This window comes from Biomphalaria glabrata, chromosome 5 (assembly GCF_947242115.1).
Source record: "Biomphalaria glabrata chromosome 5, xgBioGlab47.1, whole genome shotgun sequence".
Taxonomy (NCBI): Eukaryota; Metazoa; Mollusca; class Gastropoda; family Planorbidae; genus Biomphalaria; species Biomphalaria glabrata.
In genome coordinates this window covers 53,930,587-53,949,547 of record NC_074715.1, presented here as the reverse complement: position 1 = coordinate 53,949,547, position 18,961 = coordinate 53,930,587, and the positions used below count along the sequence as shown (strand labels likewise).

Sequence of the window (18,961 nt, the reverse complement as noted above, 5' to 3'; positions counted from 1 at the left end):
CCCTATCAGAAAATCTTTAATCCACTGATGCAATGGACCATGAATGTCTAAATATTTTAGTTTTTTAAGCAAACAATGGTGGTGAACTTTGTCAAAAGCCTTGGAAAAATCTAGTAAGATAGCTTCTATTTGCTCGCTATTATCTAAACCTTTTAAATTGAAAAATCATCAATTAGTCGTATTAGTTGTGTTTCACATGATCTACATTTCCGAAAGTCATGTTGGTATGGAGTAAGGTAGTAGTATTAGAATAATTAGATAAGAGTCTAGATCTAGTATAGTAAATCAAGTCATACACACACCGATGACTGATCTCTTAGTCTCAAGTGACTAGTCTGAATTTCTAAATCTAATAAAAATTAAAGTCAAATTAAAATTCTGTTACTTTGTAAAAGTTGAAAATGATGTAAAATAAAGTATAATAAATTTTAAAAGTGTCTTAAAATTTAAAACATCAGTCATCGACGTTCAGAGTTCAGAATCAGACTAGAGCTAGAGTAAAGTGCCAAGTTCGAACAGCCTTGATTTGTATAGAAGAGGTTCGATCAGTTCACTTTTTATTGCTAAAACTTTTTTATTTGAATGTTTACCAAATTACTACTATATTGCTACTGCGCATGCACCTTTTTTCTTCACTTCCGACACATACTATTTCCTTTTCCTTGTAAAGGCTAAGTTCATGATGAGGTCAAACTCAAGAGGTGTGGAATTATTTTTTTTTACTACCCGGTAGTGAAGGAAATGGGTAACGGGCTTCTAAGGCTATTTTTAAGTCTAATGGTTCATCAGTTAAAAAGAGACTATTTGAAGTTGTGGAGCGTGGGAAAGGTGGCAATGGATGGTGTTCTTGCGCTGGAGTAAAAAGAAAATTACTTCATAGTGAAAATTAAAGATTAAAACATGTTTTAGATATTTTCTTTGATCTGCTCGAGTCTTTTATCAACCTGATCGAACTTACTAACTAGGGAAAAATCTGATCGAGGAAAAGTATGCTTGGCTATACCCACCCTACACCTCTTTGATCTCATATTTAATTTTAACTAAGCCTAGTGATACATTAAATCAGGTTTCTTGTTATAGACAAAAGGACGAGGAATTCAGCAGAGATACCATCAGTTTTTTCATAGGTCAAACCGTTATGGTCACGGTATTATGGTGCTATAAAAATCCAAACGTAAAAATTGCTGCCAGCGGGTTTAATGATTAATCATAGAGATCGATCTTCGCACTTTACTATACTATAGAGATAGTCTTTATAGACTAGGTCTAGATTACTCTGTACTCTGTCTGACTCTAGAATACTCTAGATTACTAGATCGACCCTGCTTTCTGTGCTCTGGCTATAGCCTATACTATATATTCTATTATTCTATATATACTACACTAGTCATCACTACACATGTCTAGAACTAGATCTCTAGTAGATCTAGACCTAGAATCTAGTACTAGATCTAGATAGACTTAGAAGACTTGTTCTGTCTCGGTCATCAGTGGGGGGAGGGGGTGATCAAATTAATTATCCATCATTTGAAAATCAAATGAATCTAGATCTAGAAATTAGATCTATCATGAATTATCATAGTGCGCTTTGATTTTACTACAATCTAAATCTATCTATTATAGATAATAGATGGCTTGACATTTACCCAAAAGTGGTTGGCAAAAGTCGTCATCTTTGCTCTTCATTTAATGTTTACTATCCCAAGAAGGTGTCTATTAGATGGCGTTTATTTTGATTCATGGCGCATGTCAATGGGGAAGTAAACCAGACCTGACAATGCGAATACACTCCCACATAGAAAAAAAATGTATGCACTCACATACATACACAAGGTCTAAAACCACTGACCTAGATATAAATAAAAGTTAATGTTATGACCATAGAAGAATGCTTGTTCTATTCTTATATATTACAAATCTTGTGTTAATTAAATTATTAAATGTATTTAATATATAATAATTACGTCCTAAGCATTTCACGTGTCATTCTAGTCATGCATATTAGTAAGTCGTTGGTTTTCCTGGCTGATTCAGTCAACCCATTCCATTCTCCAATGGATGGCACAGAATTTGTCCTTGCATAAGGAATAAGAAATGTGCCTCTATCTTTGTGTCTTTTTGAGTATGTTATTAGGTTTTGTTTTTTCTACTTGTAAGTTATAGTTCAATGTTGAAGACAGCTGGTTAGGAGAGAGACCTAGAGAGAGAATGACTAGATCTAGATAGGCCTATCTTATTCTTATAATATCTTATATATTATACAGACGTTACTTCGAAAAAGAAAAAAATTAAAAATCTGCTAAGTCGTAATTTTCTTGGCTGATTCTTCTCGTAATCTATTAGGGCCTAAGAAATGAATTGGAAGGGGTGACATATATGGCCTACGCAGCTAAGGAGCTCCAGTCGATCACTAATATTCAATTTCTTTCGGGCCTGCAAGGATTATATGGGCTAACAATAATTACAAAATGACAAATTCAGGGAAGCTAACAATAGCCTATAATTATAAAGAAGGCAACAAACTCCACGGCCGCATGCCCCCCCCCCCCCACTCAGGCCCTTGCAATTTTAATTGATGAATAGGCCGCTACATATGTCTATGCCTTGCCGTTCACAAGTTCTGCTACACGGCTCCACATTTCAAAATGATCTTACGTGTGTCTACAGAAGAGAAGATAAAGTGGATTGGAAATGTTGGTTATAGCTATAGGTTTGCTAGACTCAGCTGTGTCGTTTTGGTAAACCACAGGATTTTAATTACCACAAGTTCAAAGCCCTCAGAAGCACGCACTCTGCGGCAATAAAACACGAACTACAAATGTACGCAGTCTGCTTTTAGTCGAGGGATATGCCTTTGTCTTTCTAGCTTATTTTGAGTTTTGCAAGTGCTGCTGTGCACTGTGTTATTCTGGTCAGTAGTTCAGGGCGTCGCGTGAGGTTTGCGGGACATGTTCTCCGACAAAACGAGATAAGTATACCAAGAATTGCGAGGACAGAGAGGCCAATACGAAGGAAAGCGCAAACAGGGACGTCCTCGTATAACTTGCCGCTACACTTTCACGGAGAACCTCAGAACACTGGACACCAGGTGGGATGAGGCTTCAGACATTGCCAGTGACGGAACTTTGTGGAGACAGCGTGACGCTCAATGCGCCAAACGGCACGGGAGGACCTAAGTAAGTAAGTATATAAGTTCAGGTTTGGTCCCTTCATCTGAGAGAATAGATCCGAGGTGTTGAAAAGTAGTACTGACACTTTTCAGCTTTTCGCCTCCAATGTTGATGTCCCTTTTAAGCCCTGTTGGCTATTGGTCATAATTTGTGTATTATTCCGCTTTGATTTGCATACAACATGCTGCGGAAGTCTTGTCTATGCGCATCACCAATTCAGCTTATTCTTTTTCTGTCTCTGCCAGACCATATATGTTTTCCGTAAAGCAAGTTATCCTTTTTCTTCAACGCTTACAGTACCGTCGAAGCTTCCAAGAGCATCTTCCATTATCATTTTCCTTATAATGAAAAGAGTTGGTGAAAATGGGCAGCCCTATCTTACTCCAACTGTGGTTTTAAACCACTCCCCAATGTTGTTGTCGAAGTGGCACGATAAAACCTTGGACATGTGTTATAGCAACATACAAATGGCCTACACATCTCGATCGTCATTTCCCCTCAGAGAGTCGGACCACACAATGATCCATCTTCCACCCACGTACAAACCGGTTTTAAAAACAACAAAACCCAAGTACAGTCCATCCAGTCACGGTCTGATGACGCTGTTGTCTGGAGCAGATTGTGACATGTTTGTATACAACTGCCGAGACAGATGAACTTAATTTAACACAACTGTTAATTTGTACATCCAGTTCTGTGAAAACATAATTCTATCAAAGAAGACAATTAAAACATTCAGTGATAATAGACCCTGGATGACCAACGTTAAAAATTAAAATTCTGTCATCATCAAGAAGTGAATAGAAGTCTATTTATAAGCGCTGGTTTTGAGTGTCTGTGTTTTTTTTTTCGTGTGTGAATGTTGCTAGTATGTGCATCTATATCGTGCATCTATATTGTAATTGTACAGTAGTTACGCTGAGGTTGTCAATTGTAGTCAAAATGAATTTCCATTTGATTGGATCAATAAAGTTATCTTATCTTATCTTGTAGAGGTTCTGGATTATTTTTTGTATTATGTTTTGATTTACATTTTACTTTTTCATTGTCGCCCAGAGTGTTCCATGCCATATTCTGTCGAAAGCTTTCTAGAAATCAATAAATGGCATCAGGGGCACCGAAAAGGGGCTACTACCTTTGATGGTCCTGCATGCTGAAGGCCTACCTTTGGGCTTTTGGATGGACTGACGTCTCACTGGTCCTCCGTAAATCTCTCATATGCACGTGGCTCCGGGAAAACTTCTTCCGCTGGCGGACTAAACCGTGCGAGGGAGTGGTGTTAACATGGCACCACTGGGCGAAAGGCCTTCTCAATTAAGGTCACCGGCCATGGCGGAAGAGCCCCAAGATGGACTCAATGGCCACATGTTCAGGACCGAGGCGAACCACCTAATTGGAGGTCAGGGATGGAGAGGGATGATCCCGTCATGGAAGTAAATAGTCTTCGTTACACCACGTGTTTGTAAAATGTTTAACAAGTTTCGGATGTTCCTTCAGAGTTGAAGCTAATCCATCTTCCTAGTCCAAACCTCCAGCTGGACGACGGGGGATGGCAGCGGAAAGGGTATGAACCCGGGACCATTGAGACGGCAGAGCGACAATCCAGTGCGCATACCGCATAGTCCCAATAGAGAACACCATAACCAGACAAGCCAGATCGACAATATCATGCTGCCCCAACGTTTTAAGTCCAACATACTTACAAGAAGTTTTCCTGGAGATGATATTGGAAGCGACCATGACCTTGTTGTGATGATCTTCAAAGTACACAAAACACAGGACCTACCAGGATAAAATTTGACTTTGATAAGCTAAAAGACCCCCAAATTGCTGCCATACTCGAGGCACAAGTAGGATGACGCTTATTTGCAGCTCTCAATATCTTGGACTTCAATGATGACCAGTGACACACAACTCAATAAGCTGAATACAGCAGTCACAGATACAGCCCTGGAGGTATTAGGGAATCTCCGCTACCCCCCCCCCCCCAAAAAAAAAAAAAAAAAAAAAAACAGTCGGGGGCGGTTAAAAGTTGTCCGACCCTAAATATGCCCACGAATACAACTGTGTGATCAAACGGATTAAGAAGGAGATGAAAGAAGTGAATAGAGCATATATGTCAAGAAAATGTGAGGGGCAGAACAGAAACGACAGTAAAAAAGCTAAAACAAAAATGCGTAGCAACTGGTAATTAAAGGACCTCACAACCTCAAAGCATGGTCACAATTTTAAGACAAAACAATTGAAGATGTCTAACTGTGGAAAAAGATGTTATGGACCCAACCGCTCATCTACACTCTTCCAAACAGATTGCAATTTAACTTACAACTAAAGCACCATCAGCCTCGAATAATTAATTCCAGCAAAGTCCTGTTAAAAATAATTAGATCTATATTAAACCAACTAAAATAAATAGCAGACAAAATTATATCAGAAGAACAAGCGGGTTTTAGACAATTTAAGGTCGCAGCATAACAGAACAAATCCTAAATATCCCTCGGATATACTATGCGAAAAATTTCTTCAGCCTTAATATATATTATAGGCCTTCACTCGGACTCAAAGACAAGCCTTACTATTAATGACGTTTAGAAAGTTCAAAGAATGAATCCCTAAATGTAGGCATTGTGATGAGGAACTGAGTAGGTTATCTGTGTATTTCTTAGTGCCCACAAATCTAGGTTGAGTGAATGCACTGACATAGATGTAGACCTTTGACCCCCTAAAGCCTAGCAGCTGATTGTGTCAACTAAGTTATGATTTCTAGACATTTTGTAAATAAGTTAAGATCTAGATCGACATCTACACATTTTCTAAATGTAAAATTTTTGCGAGTAGATACAGATCTAAGTGTTTTCCGATACCACCACAAAATGTCTTTAAAATTTGCAGCTAATATCTCTATGATGTTTCAAGAAATCCCCACGCTAGAACAAAGATACGAGGCAGCAAAAAATGCCAAATTTAAATACGTTGAATTAACCTTTCCATATGCCGAAGATATTGATAAATTAAAAGCTGCACGCGAAAGGGCAGGAGTAGAGCAAGTTTTAATAAATGCATATCCTGGTAAGATTAAAGTAAGATATTAAGACTAAGTATACTTTTTAAAAATCTATTATTATCAAGATTCCAATTAAAATCAAAAAATGGTTATTATCTAGTGAAATCTAGTCTCTAGAACTCTAGATCTAGATAATAATAATGATGATTTATGATATTATCATATTGATGATATTGTTTGATAGATATAGATGGTCTAGATCTAGATTCAGCTATTCTAGATCAAGACCAAGTATCATCAGGTATTTTAGTATGTCTATATATAACTACGTGTACTAGAGCTCACTACATTGACTAACATCTGTAACTTATTTCTTTGGAGGTAGAGGGATCAGACATTTTTCACTTAACATGCTATATTATGCTTTTCTTCCAAAACTGTGTATAACCGAGACCAGTCATTATTTATAGAATTTAAGACTTAAACATTGACCTGCGATGTCACAACCTGTGGACATTCACAAGTGGTGATAGGTGCCTCCTTAAACACGTCTTCCCAGAATTTTCACAATCCTCAGATAATGCAGCATGCGTTGGCTTGGTCATGTTTGCAGGGTAGAGTACATTTCATTGCATCCCAAAAGTCATCCTTTATGGACAACCCAAGACAGCTTGAGGCTTAAAAAAAATGTGGTCATCGCCGCCTCTGATATGTGGATGTAATCAAATGAAACCTCAAAGCAGTGGGCATCAATGTTGACTACAAGAAAGAATTAAAGGCAGATAGAATCTTAAATCTGATCTTATATAATACAGATGTTACTTCAAAAAAGAAGATGAATCATACATCATAGTGGGTGTATATTTCTTATTCCATATTCTAGTGCCTATTCGAACAAATGCTCCTTTTTCCCTACATATATTAAACATAAATAGATAACAGCACCAGGGACCAAGTTTTTAAGAGAGAAAGTAGTGAATTAAAATGCTACGAAAATAAGGGCATGCGCTGACCGAGGCTCGAACCTGTGACTCCGGATTTGACACCACCGCCTAGCGATAACGCACCAAGAGAAACTAACCTCTAGACCATCGGAATGTCCAAAAAAACATTCTTCTGATCCAGAGTCATTTCGCCCTTATGCAAATTACCACCCCAGTGGTCAAAGGTCACAAGCCCCAACCAGCCCCTCCCCCACCCTCGCAGCATCCGTTCACTAGTGAGGGGAGGGGCTGGTTGGGGCTTGTGACCTTTGACCACTGGGGTGGTAATTTGCATACAGGCGAAATGACTCTGGATCAGAAGAATGTTTTTTTGGACATTCCGATGGTCTAGAGGTTAGTTTCGCTTGGTGCGTTATCGCTAAGCGGTGGTGTCGAATCCGGAGTCATAGGTTCGAGCTTCGGTCGGCGCATACCCTTATTTTCGTAGCATTTTAATTCACTACTTTCTCTCTTAAAAACTTGGTCCCTGGTGCTGTTATCTATTTATGTTTAATATATGTATGTATCATTTGTTTCAGCACCTAGCTTCAACTCTATGTTTTCCTTTTTCCCTAGTATTATTAAAGCACAGAATGGGTTGCCTGAATCAGCCAAGAAACCCAATGACCTAGCAGAGTTTTAGTATCTAATTAACAAATCATTAAATTCTAGAGATAGATTTAAGATTTAAATCTAGTTCTACATCTATTCTGCAGGATATATAAAATATACATATTAGATAGTCTGTTAGATTATATATTTTAGTTAAATTGTAACTTATTATTTATAATTTAGTACTGGTGGATTTAGAATCCACATATAGATCTAGAATAGATCAAATAGGTAGTATGATACAAATTTCAAAATGACAATAGAAAACCTAGATCTACATTTAAAAAACCACACAAAGTGCAGAAAATCCCCCCTTCACATAAAAAAAAATTCCTACGTTAGTGCCTTCACTATTAACCTTTAACATTTGTGTGTTTATGAAATGGGACTCTGAATGTAGAATCTACCGGGAAAAGTGAACAGATCTTTACTTTTTTGTGGAACATGATGATAAACCAACATATTTATTTTGTAAAGAAAGTGTGGCAATTTAAAAACAACACAAAAAACGGCATCATGAAACAAATAAGACAGCATTCTTGATTTGAGCGGCGAATAAAAGATTTTTAAACTACGCCTAGAGATTGGAGGATTGATGAAAATATTTACCAAAAAGAGACAAGAAAATAAGTTAGTGGTAAATCTAGCTACAATGTCGCTCAAATTTTAAGTAGAGAATGAAGCCACTTTCCTATGCATCAAAAAAGATAAACTTCCAATGTCTCATTAATTAATGTAAGTTTTTAATCAAATAGTGTCAGGACGATTTCATTTCATTTTTGAACCTTTTCGGTCATGTGGCCCGCAACACGAGAGTCTGAAATTAAAATGGCCCGCAGGTCGAATTAGGTTGGGCATCACTGATCTAGGACAATAGTGTTAGCTGAGAGTGCTAGTGAAAATGAGTTGAAGCTCTTCTGAAAGGTGCTTTTGTATGTTCCATAATGCACATGAGTGGGCTTGGTCAATCATAAAATGCATAGTTTGGACTGAAGAAATCATAATTTATCATTTGATTGAACATATTTATTGTACACATTAAAAATTGTATTATCAAATACAAAATAATTTATATATATATACATATATCTTTAGACAAATCAGAATGGTGAACAGATAGTGTATGGGAGAAAGATGACACCATTTCTACCCTATCACACTGGTTGATAGCAAACTGCCTATCTAATTACCATTCTAGAGATAATATAAATCCTTTTTTTTTTAAACTATATTTTGGTTTTGAACCTAGCTATAAACTAGTCTAACCCATTTTTCCACATGACAATCAATGCTAACTTGATATTGATGTTATTTTTTAAATTATTTTAAATGAAGGTAATTTGAATACTGGAGATCTTGGGTTAGCTGCTAGGCCAGAAAGGATTCAAGATTTTAAAGATGGATTGGAACTTTCCATTCAGTATGCTAATGCTCTAAATTGTAAGAGGTAAGCTTTGTTTATGATAGTACTTAAAAGATCAGAACAAATGTTTGTTGTAGTCCTTTCAATAATCATACTAATAATTTTATTATATTGCGCTTTACTTAGACCCTCCCGCACCGTTCGGCGCATTGGGCAGCAAGCTGTCTCCATAAAGATCTGTCGTTGTCAATGTCTAAAGCCTCCTCCCATCTGGTGTCCACTGTTCTGAGATCCTCCATGAAGGTGTGGTGCCAAGTAATACGAGGACGTCCCTGTTTGCGCTTTCCTCATATTGGCCTCCATGTCATCACGCTTTAAAAAAAAGTAATAATGCATCTTAAGATTGAGAATATAACAGACATAAAGCTGAACTAAAATGGTATTCTAAATAAGTTTTGAAAAGGCAGGTCTAAATGTTCTTCCTAACATAATGAAGTATGTGATCTGCCTGAGCTCATTGGGTAGTGAGTTTCTAATCATCTGTTTATACTAAAATGTTATTTAACCTTGGTTAGGCCAATAATAGAATATGCATCCTTCGTTTGGGACCTCTCAACTCAAGAAAACATTAAGAAACTGGAACAGACACAAAATAGAGCAGTGAGATTCATAACAAACGAATATTCACATTTGACTAGAGTAACACCTTTAGTAAAATCACTAAATTTAGAAAGCCTTCAGGACAGAAGGCTCAAAAGTAAAGTAGCAATCATACATAAAACACTGAACCATAATCTTCAAATACAAAAACAAAATTTAATAAAACACTCTGAAAGACACAAAGATAAAGGCACATTCCTCGTCCCATATGCTAGGACAAGTTTGTACTAATGCTCCTTCTTCCCTAGTGCTATTAGAGCATGGAATGGGTTGCCTGAGCTAGCCAGGAAAACCAGTGACTTGGCAGAATTTAAGTCATTGGTTAATATGCATGACGCGTAGGACGTAATCATCTTCTTTTTTGAAGTAACGTCTGTATTATATAAGATAAGATAAGATTATGCTCTCAAACAGGCCCTGAAGTCATTTCATTTGTTTGGAGCAGAAAAAAGTATGGCACTATAAGAAGAAATGAGTCCTTGAAGTGCATATGCAAAGTGCTTCATCGTTGTACTCATTACAAAGAAATCATTCTTGCACTCAGAGGATCCAGTGGATAGTATGCAGGAGAGCAGTAGCAGAAATTGCATCTTTACTTGCATAGAACTTTCTGCAGCACTGTTCTGAATTTGATGCAGCATGTCAACTTGTTCTTATGTTAACCAGATAGCACAGCATTGCAGCAAGCTTATTTATTTACTCATTAGTCAAATATGGTTGTAGCTGACCTAATCTATGCAGCTGCAAACCAAGCTCTTGCTGAGCTGACCTATTTGTGTATCAAAAGTCAATTTATTCTAATATTATGATCTGTATCAATGAAGGGAACTTAGCAATGCATGATTAACGAGTCTGGATTGTCCATCATGGTAATATTGTTTTGAATGCCTTTTGGTTGACTCCAATCTTTGGCTTGTTTATTGTTGACCATCCCTTGTGACAACTTCACTAATTTTAGTTGTCAGATGTGATACCTCAAATTCATTGATGTCAACAACTTTCATGACATGTACATGTGCACAATAAATATTTAATATTATAATATAATAATTTAAGAAAAATTTCTTCACAAAGATCACAACCATCTAGAATAAATAACCTATTTAGAAAGTAAGAAACTCCATTCAAAACAATATTTAAAGTGTACCAAAATCATGATCTAATTTTATAAATTATAGATGTTTTTTCAAAGAAAATAATTAATTATTAATCTCAACTTTATATTTGTTAAACATTATTACAAATTTTACATTTTTTTGAATGAAATGATATTTTGAAATTAAAAAAGAAAACCAATGTTTCAAGGTAGTAATGACATAGAATATTATAAGTACATATAGAAATAATCAAATGCAACATTTGTCAGGTTAGCTATTACACTTATATTTGGTAAGATCAATTTTTCAGGCTAGCTGTATGCTGGTGAAAGTCATTTTTATTTAGGAAACTATTCATGCTATGCTTTTTTAAAATTCACTTCAGAATGCACATATTGGCAGGGCGTGTATTAAAGGATATTAGTTTTGAGGAAAGAAATGAATATAAGAAAACCTACATGGATAACTTAAAGTATGCTGCTGACAGACTCAGTCAGGTAGGACAACTCAAGTATTCTGCTGACAGACTTTAATAAGACAATGTAGTAAGTTCACATTTGTGTGCATTAGTAGAATATATTTCTAATTGCTAAATATGGTACAATTGTTATTTAAAAGTTTGCATATTTTCTTTGGCTAATGTAACCTGTCATGGAGCAATTAAATAGAAAATTAAATACCGGCAACAGAATTATTTTATGTTCACAGGAAGGTATCTTAGCATTGATAGAAGCAGTCAACAACAAAATCTCAGTTCCAGATTATTTTCTATCCTGCCCACATGAAGGTATTTGTTTTTCCTTTATGCAAAGTTGGACATTTTAGCTATATTATTTTGATTTTATAGTTTAATTTAGCCTTAGTGGTCATTTTCAGTCCACAATTGAGCATGAAAAGTGCTTAAGTTATTTCAAGAGTGGAAATTAGTGATATGTCAATGAGGGATTTCTTAATCTAAATATGTTTTTTTTAAGCTTAAATTTAAATGTTTACATAATCTAATTACTATGTGCAGGTCTTGAAATTGTCAAAAAGTTGAATCATCCAAATCTAAAATTTCAATTTGTAAGTTTAAAAATGTTTTTATGTTTTTGTGCGTTTCCAGTTAAAGTTGTATCTAGTTTTACAATAAATACATGTACTAATTAAAAATAACCCAGGAACAGTTATTTATTTGAATATCTCCACACCTTATAAATTACAAAGACTAAGACTGCTTTTTTTTTATCCCTATTGGATATTTTTTTTAATAAGAATTTCTTTTTCATTTTAAAACAATATTCCAATAACGAGAACAGACATAACACTCAGATAAACTCAGTGAGAGACATCACACAAATATCTTGATCTTCATGCTCCCAAGTCAACGAGTAGCGCTGATATAATCTGACAGAGTAGAAACAAACACGTTTTGTACTGTTCAATTCTAGCCTTAATGGACAGAAGTCACACACTTTGCAACTTGATGTAGTTATGACTGAAATTGTTGTCTTCTAATATTCTACGAATGTTCCTTCAAGAAGTTGTTACCTAAATATTAAGTTTTGTCATTCTTTCATTAAGCTTAGACTATAAGACTTTTTTTAAGGTCTGGTACCTAAAATTTAAATCTTATTCTTTATCTTTCCTGCAATAATGAAATATACAAAAGAGCGGCAGAGAAATATCCTTTTCTTTCCATGTAACATCATGTGCTTTTAGGCAGTTTAGTTCCATTGAAGAAAAGAATTAATTTAATGTATTCTGTAGTAATGTTTAGCACTATCTACAAATGGCTGCCTGGTTGTGTGGTATGCACTCTGGACTCTCATCTTTTTAATCCTGGGTTTGAAACTTTCCATCCCCTTTTCTTCTGCTTGAGGTCTGAGTTATAATGTAATTATCTTCAATTCTGAAGATCCAAATTTTATAAAACAATGTAAATGTGTTTTTACAAAGCTTATATCATCTCACTCTGTCTGTCTGTCTGGTAAAATTTTTTTACATGTTATTTTTCTGACATCCAATCTCAGATCATGCTGAAATTTTGCACATTCTTTTACCAGACAACACAATAATCAAGAAAAAATTATTATTTGGTAATAAATTATTTTGTTTGGTATTTCCAACTAGGAAAAAATCTTACTTGACTGATTTGGTGGTATAAGCTGAATATAGGTCGATGCTTTAAAGTTTAAAGCTAACAATCTATGGCCTCCTTCAGTCGTGAAGCGACTATGGATCATCTCATGGAAATGAGATGAATGCCTGGGCATTAGCTGTGGTCGGAACGATGTCACCCGCACATGTTCCCCCCTCTCCGGTCTGCTAATATATCCAAAGGAACGACAGTGTCATTACAGTTTGAGGTTAGCGGCATTGCATGTTCTGCCAGGGTGTAGCACTGGTTGCCGCAAACTGCCTTAGGGTTGCCAGCTCCTGATTTTTCCTTAGGGTTGACTCTCGAAGCCTTTCCTATGATTTGGTGTAGCTGCAAGGCAACAGAGATTTGGGTAGCCAGCCATGGCTATCAAGCCCCTCCTGCCTGAAGCTTACTGTTTAAGGTGCCAGTTTCTCGCCTTTACCTCTTCTCCTGTTAGTGAGAACAGTTCCGCCGGACTCAATATCTGAGCCACACGTGAAGGCCAGGAGTTGGACTGGTTGTTAGAGGCTCTTTGAGACGCATGCCATTAGAAAGCATTTTATAGGTAGTGGAGTGCTTACTTCCATTACTGCTATCAAAACACACTCTGAATTACTCTTTCAAGCTATACCTATTTCTTTTTATTACAATGTACAGACCATTAATAAATATCCTTCTACCATAAGGAATTGATCTTATATGAAGGCCACAGCTGTGTAGCCTCTAAAAAGACTGCTTTAGAATTCTTAATATAGAAATTAAAAAAACAGCACTTTTATTAGTATTATTGTTGACAAAATATAGAGGTCTATTAATGATATTTTTACATTACAATTTTTCTTTTCATTTTAGGATATTTTTCATGTGCAAATTATGAATGGTAATTTGACAAAAAACATTCAAGAGTTTCTACCCTACATAGGTAAATTTGAGGTTTTTATTTATTTAAAATCACACTCAGCAGTGGGCATCATTATTGTTTGTATGCTAATAAGTACTATTAACACCAGTAGCTAACATGCATGTAATTGAAAAACATGAATCACTTTGTGTTGAAAGTATTATTCCAGATTTTAAAAAAAATGTAATGTATTGCTGAGTTAACCACCCCAATGTCCTAAACTGCAACCATTTCATAAGAGGTTTTGACATTTGGTGAAGTTCATTTTGTATGATAGTTAGTTGACAATAACATGACATTAAAGTTGGGAAATTCTGATGACTTGCATTTGTCTGAAAATGATTTCAATTTTCTTCAAATTGGTAAAAAAACAACAACAATCTTAACATGTAAAATTAACTTCATTCTTAAAATGTGAAATGATATATGACATAGTAAACATTTCTAACTTATAAAGATAAAGTAAAAAAAATGGACTGATTATAATCTACTGACAGATGTATAAGACAAAGATTACTTGAAAATGCCCTCAGAACATTTTATTTTTGTCTTATTGATTTTCTAGACAATTTAAAAAAAACAACACTTTACTCCATGAAAAAAAAAGCTTTATAGTTATAACCAGAGCTAATAATCTTTGCAATATAAATTTACTTTGCATAAATTTCCCTGCTGTCCATGAAACAGATTTTTAATGTTGCATGGCCTGCTCAATGACCAACTGCTATATCTCCATTAAATGTTTATATCATTAATTGATTAGTTATGTAAACGGCAGCATCATAATGGAACTCTTAATTGAACTAACCAAGTGACAATGCATTGCAGACATCAGTAAAATATTCTAGCAGGCAAAGTTCAAGCTGTGTAATAAGAAATGGTTTATATTACCACCATAATTTTAAACTAAGGACCACCTCTTATTAACATAAATGCTTAATAGTCTTGGATTAAAAGATTAGTTTTAGATGATAGAAATGTTTAGAGCATCTTTGTATGAATCTCTTCTAGGACATATACAGTTGGCCCAAGTTCCTGACAGAGGAGAACCAGATGACAATGGTGAAATCAACTTTCCTTACATTTTTCAAGTCTTAAAAAATGTAGGATATCAAGGTTACATAGGGCTGGAATACAAGCCTAGAGGTATTGTTATCTTTTTATACAAGCTATTTTTGTTTTTTTACATGTTCGTATACACAATATATATATTTATTCAAGGCCAGTTAGTGCCGATTTAGGAGTGCAGTATTTTACAGACCTAGTTTTGCTATACTTATTTAACTACATCCAATGCTAATAGGTTTGCAGACCTGCCTACCGTTACGCAAAATGCGTATTCGTTACGCAAAATCTCCCAAAAATGACCGTCAGTACGCAAATACGCATTTAACCCGTCGCGTTATGCATTTCTTATCCTTTACCCCCTCTCTTGACTAGCTTACGAGCGGTCACGGAGGTCACGCTAAGCCGTCCTGTTGGGGGGGGGGGGGGATAAACAGAAAAGGTGGGGGAACACATTGTGTCCAGATCTATAGGTTGATTGGTTCTTAATAGCAATTAGATTTAGTCAAGAAATGAAGAACGCGAGAGTGAGGGAGTGGCGGGTTGGTACCAGATTGGTACCGTCAGTTAGCTGATACACCAACGTGACTTTTTTTTTTGTAAGTTCATTAGTAGAAATTAATTATGTTGAATCCCTCATTCCCGTATTTATTTGTATAGAAAAAAATATCGAAGTGCTATCGATTCAAAACACATTGAGTGACATTGTAGATATCTAGTCTAGTTCTGGATTCTAGATCTAGAAGCTAGATAACTTGTTATACAGAAATAGATCTAGCTAGAGTCTAGTTAGTCATTACGTTATGTCATGATTCTTTACATTAGTAATTACTCTACAATCTAGATCCAATTTAGTTGTAGATCTAGTATGATTCAGATCATTTTAGATTGACTAGATTCTAGATCTAGATCGATAACATCTACTACCATCTAGTCTCGATCTAGACTAGATTCTTAGTATAGAATAGATCAAGGATGAAGGTAGGCCTAAGAAAGTTTGGAGAGTAGACCTACGTTTGTAGCTGATCCACGGCATCGGTAACACTCTTGAGCCCAGATTTAGCGACTAGCGTAGATTATATTTATTATATAGACATAGATCCAGATCTAGTCTAGATATCATCTCTATTGTCGTATTGATCTAGATTTAGATTGTAGATCTAATCATGACATCTAGATCTAATATTATATATATATATATATATATATATATATATATATATATATATATATGACAAAATAGTGGATCGCGTAAGTGTTACGCATTCTGGTGCCAAAATACGCATTTTGACCATCAGCGTTACGCATTTGGACTTTTTTTGGTAGGCAGGTCTGGGTTTGTCTGTTGATGGTAGATTTAAGTTCTCTTTTCATTGTTTATATATTGGATTAGGTGCTTACCAACTTGGAAACTCAGTTTGGCTATTGAGAATTGGAAGTGCATGAAGACAAAAGACAAACATTTTAGTTGTCTTTTTTTATTCTATTTAGGTCACAAATGCAGGTCACAGTTAAGTCTGTATAACCATGAAAAACATGGCACTCTTCCCTAATTTTTTGACATTGCTTTGTAATTATTGTTTAGATCACCTAAATTCAGTAGAAGAAACTATAATTTGTAAAAAAATTTTGTCCTTTCTTTAAAGGTAAAACAGAAGATGGTCTGATTTGGATGAAGCAACTACATGAGATTGATTTGTAAGATCCAACTAGGCTTATAATAGATTGTGATTCATTTTTGTTTATGGCAAGTTTTCCTAAAATTTACTCAGATACTACAGAATGGAATTGAGTTTTATAAATGCGATTAGATTGACGTAATGAAGCTGCTGGAATACTGAATTTTACAACTTAAAACAGTAAAATAAAAAAATAACTTTAATAAAAACAAGAAGATTATATTGAGTGAAATTGCATTAATTATTTTGAATCAATCATGTTCTTACTTTTTATTTAGATCTAGTCAAACAATAACAAAAGTTGTGCAATTGGAAATATTTGTATTGCTTTTGTTAAGTGCAACTTTCAGGCTTATAGCCAGCTCAGTGTGCCATGGTCCAGTCTCTGTTGTGGACCAGTTAGGAGAGGGGGTATATGGGAGAAGTTTTCCATGCTATTAAAAAAGTTGCTCGCACATGAACTTGAAGTCTCAAGCCTCCATGATACGAGGATGATGTGTTAGCCACTGAGTTATTCAGTGTAAATTGATATAAACTTTGTAAAAAAGAGCTAATTTAAGTAGATAGTGGGTGGGAAAATAATCTTTTGTTATTAAGTAGCTAATTATTTTCTAAACATTTTGAGATATTGTCCATTAGGCTTAATTATTGTCGCTCACATTATCTAAATTTTCTCAAGCCATGTAAGGTTAGAAAATTATGTTTATGATATAATGTAGTTTTATTTTTATGTTTCTAGTATTTCGCTAGTGATAATAGTGAATGAAAATTGTCTTTAGTTCTCTGGACCAATTCTCTTTTTTTTAAATAGCAGTGACATAAGCTTTTATATGCTTGGATTTAGTAATGAACTCAAGAAGTATTTCTAGCTCATGATATTCCATTTAATTCTGAAAGTAATTTAGCTGGGTCATCGTGTTGAGATGTTTTATTTCTCTGGAATTTATGTTTTCAATTTAATTATTAATAAGATCATATCTTTTTTATTTTAATGTTGAGAATGTTGATGTGAAATATTTATTTAGAATATTAACTTTATTTTTATTGTGTCATAAAGATTTATATCTTATCCCTTTAATTCAGCTATTCCTGTTGCTTAGATTATATATACAATATATACAATGATAGATATGAATTGTTATCTTAAACAATGTTTTTCATTTATTCTGCTAGATTTGTAAATATTTTGTTATCATATTTTTAACTTTGCATTTAACCAGTTTCTGATTATTTTGTATGTAATTTTTTTTTTAAAGTAACTTCAAAGCTCATTTAGTTTAGTGGTTGGTTTCTATTTTTCAAGATAGAAATCAAATGAAAAGCATTTTTGTTATCAGATAGAGATTTTTCATTTAGATTTCCATTAATTTATTTGAAAATTTTATATTTTTGATTATAGGGCATAGGACGGATGTCATAATTACTTCTTACTATGTAAGATTACACTACTTAAAAATGTTAAGTATTTAAAAAGGAAAAAAAACTGCTTAGTTATATTTAGTTATTAATTGACGACTTTTGTATACTAAATAAAGGTTTATATTTAATTAATTGCTGCATCGCTTTATGATTAAAAATAATTTAAATTTCTGGTAATATGTTTGATTTATGCTACAAGTCTATGATCAATTTAAAACAAAACACATTTAAAAGAAAACCAACCTATCAATTTATTGATTATTGAGGTTAGCCCATTCATAATAAGTCTAAACATTTAAAAACAATATAAATATCACAGAAGTGTATTTTTTTTGTGATGCTGTAAAAATATAGCATTGGTAAATTTAGTTGCAAAGAAATGAAAGTCCAGTTCAATAGGTTTTCCTTGCAGCCAGTTGGTCCTGAAGCATTGCATTGAAGTCATCCATTATACGATAGACTTGTTTACTAGTTTTACCAAAATCACAGTCCATGGTGCGTTGTGATATGACTGGTCATAAGTAGTTAAGGATTTATACAATAAAAACTGGACTTTGTTTAGCCTGGTGCTAATGGGTTTAAAATGAAGACACACTGAAAGAAAGCTTCGCTTAACAAGTTTTATGCTTAACAACAATCAATACTGTTGATGCGTGGAACACTGTAAAATTTTAAGTGATTTTGACAAGTGATGGTGATAACAAAATTTACATTTTGTAAAATTAAAAAGACACTAGAATTTTTACTGAAGCATAAATTGTTGATAAGTGGAATATTATGTAAATGTAAGAATACAAGCCTAGGGTTTCAGGCTGGGGAGAAAAATAAACTTATGTTTTTTTTCTGTTACAATCTATCCCTGTGTTATTGTATTTTCTTCTAAATT

At 34.5% G+C, this 18,961-nt stretch overlaps 3 protein-coding genes across 6 annotated transcripts in view; 1 reads left to right on the top strand and 2 right to left on the bottom strand.

The window, feature by feature from the left end:
• The window catches only part of LOC106066797 (F-BAR domain only protein 2-like), a 57,952-nt gene extending 56,171 nt beyond the window's left edge, over positions 1-1,781 (bottom strand). For all 4 annotated transcript variants that reach the window (XM_056029226.1, XM_056029228.1, XM_056029227.1 and 1 more), the window contains exon 1: positions 1,647-1,781. In XM_056029226.1, the coding sequence (XP_055885201.1) occupies positions 1,647-1,673 (27 nt within the window). In that variant the 5' untranslated portion in view covers positions 1,674-1,781. The remainder of the gene's footprint in view (positions 1-1,646) is intronic.
• A 4,089-nt stretch (positions 1,782-5,870) lies between these two features.
• On the top strand, positions 5,871-18,931 carry LOC106073841 (putative hydroxypyruvate isomerase). Its single transcript, XM_056029894.1, has 8 exons — positions 5,871-6,239; positions 9,105-9,216; positions 11,275-11,386; positions 11,598-11,676; positions 11,905-11,954; positions 13,864-13,933; positions 14,924-15,058; positions 16,624-18,931. Exons 1-8 carry the CDS (start codon positions 5,927-5,929, stop codon positions 16,677-16,679), a joined length of 927 nt encoding a protein of 308 aa, XP_055885869.1. The 5' UTR covers positions 5,871-5,926; the 3' UTR covers positions 16,680-18,931.
• Positions 18,302-18,961, bottom strand: part of LOC106073840 (intraflagellar transport protein 74 homolog) — a 25,423-nt gene continuing 24,763 nt past the window's right edge. The window contains exon 23 of the mRNA XM_056029893.1: positions 18,302-18,586. Within this exon, the coding sequence (XP_055885868.1) occupies positions 18,468-18,586 (119 nt within the window). The 3' untranslated portion in view covers positions 18,302-18,467. The remainder of the gene's footprint in view (positions 18,587-18,961) is intronic.

Bases quoted from the DNA above. Each gene is read 5' to 3' on its own strand.
- LOC106073841 (XM_056029894.1), top strand. From the start codon at position 5,927: ATGATTTCTAGACATTTTGTAAATAAGTTAAGATCTAGATCGACATCT. The intron at 9,217-11,274 runs GTAAGCTTTGTT...AATTCACTTCAG, and splicing joins AATGCTCTAAATTGTAAGAG to AATGCACATATTGGCAGGGC. The intron at 15,059-16,623 runs GTATTGTTATCT...CTTTCTTTAAAG, and splicing joins GCTGGAATACAAGCCTAGAG to GTAAAACAGAAGATGGTCTG.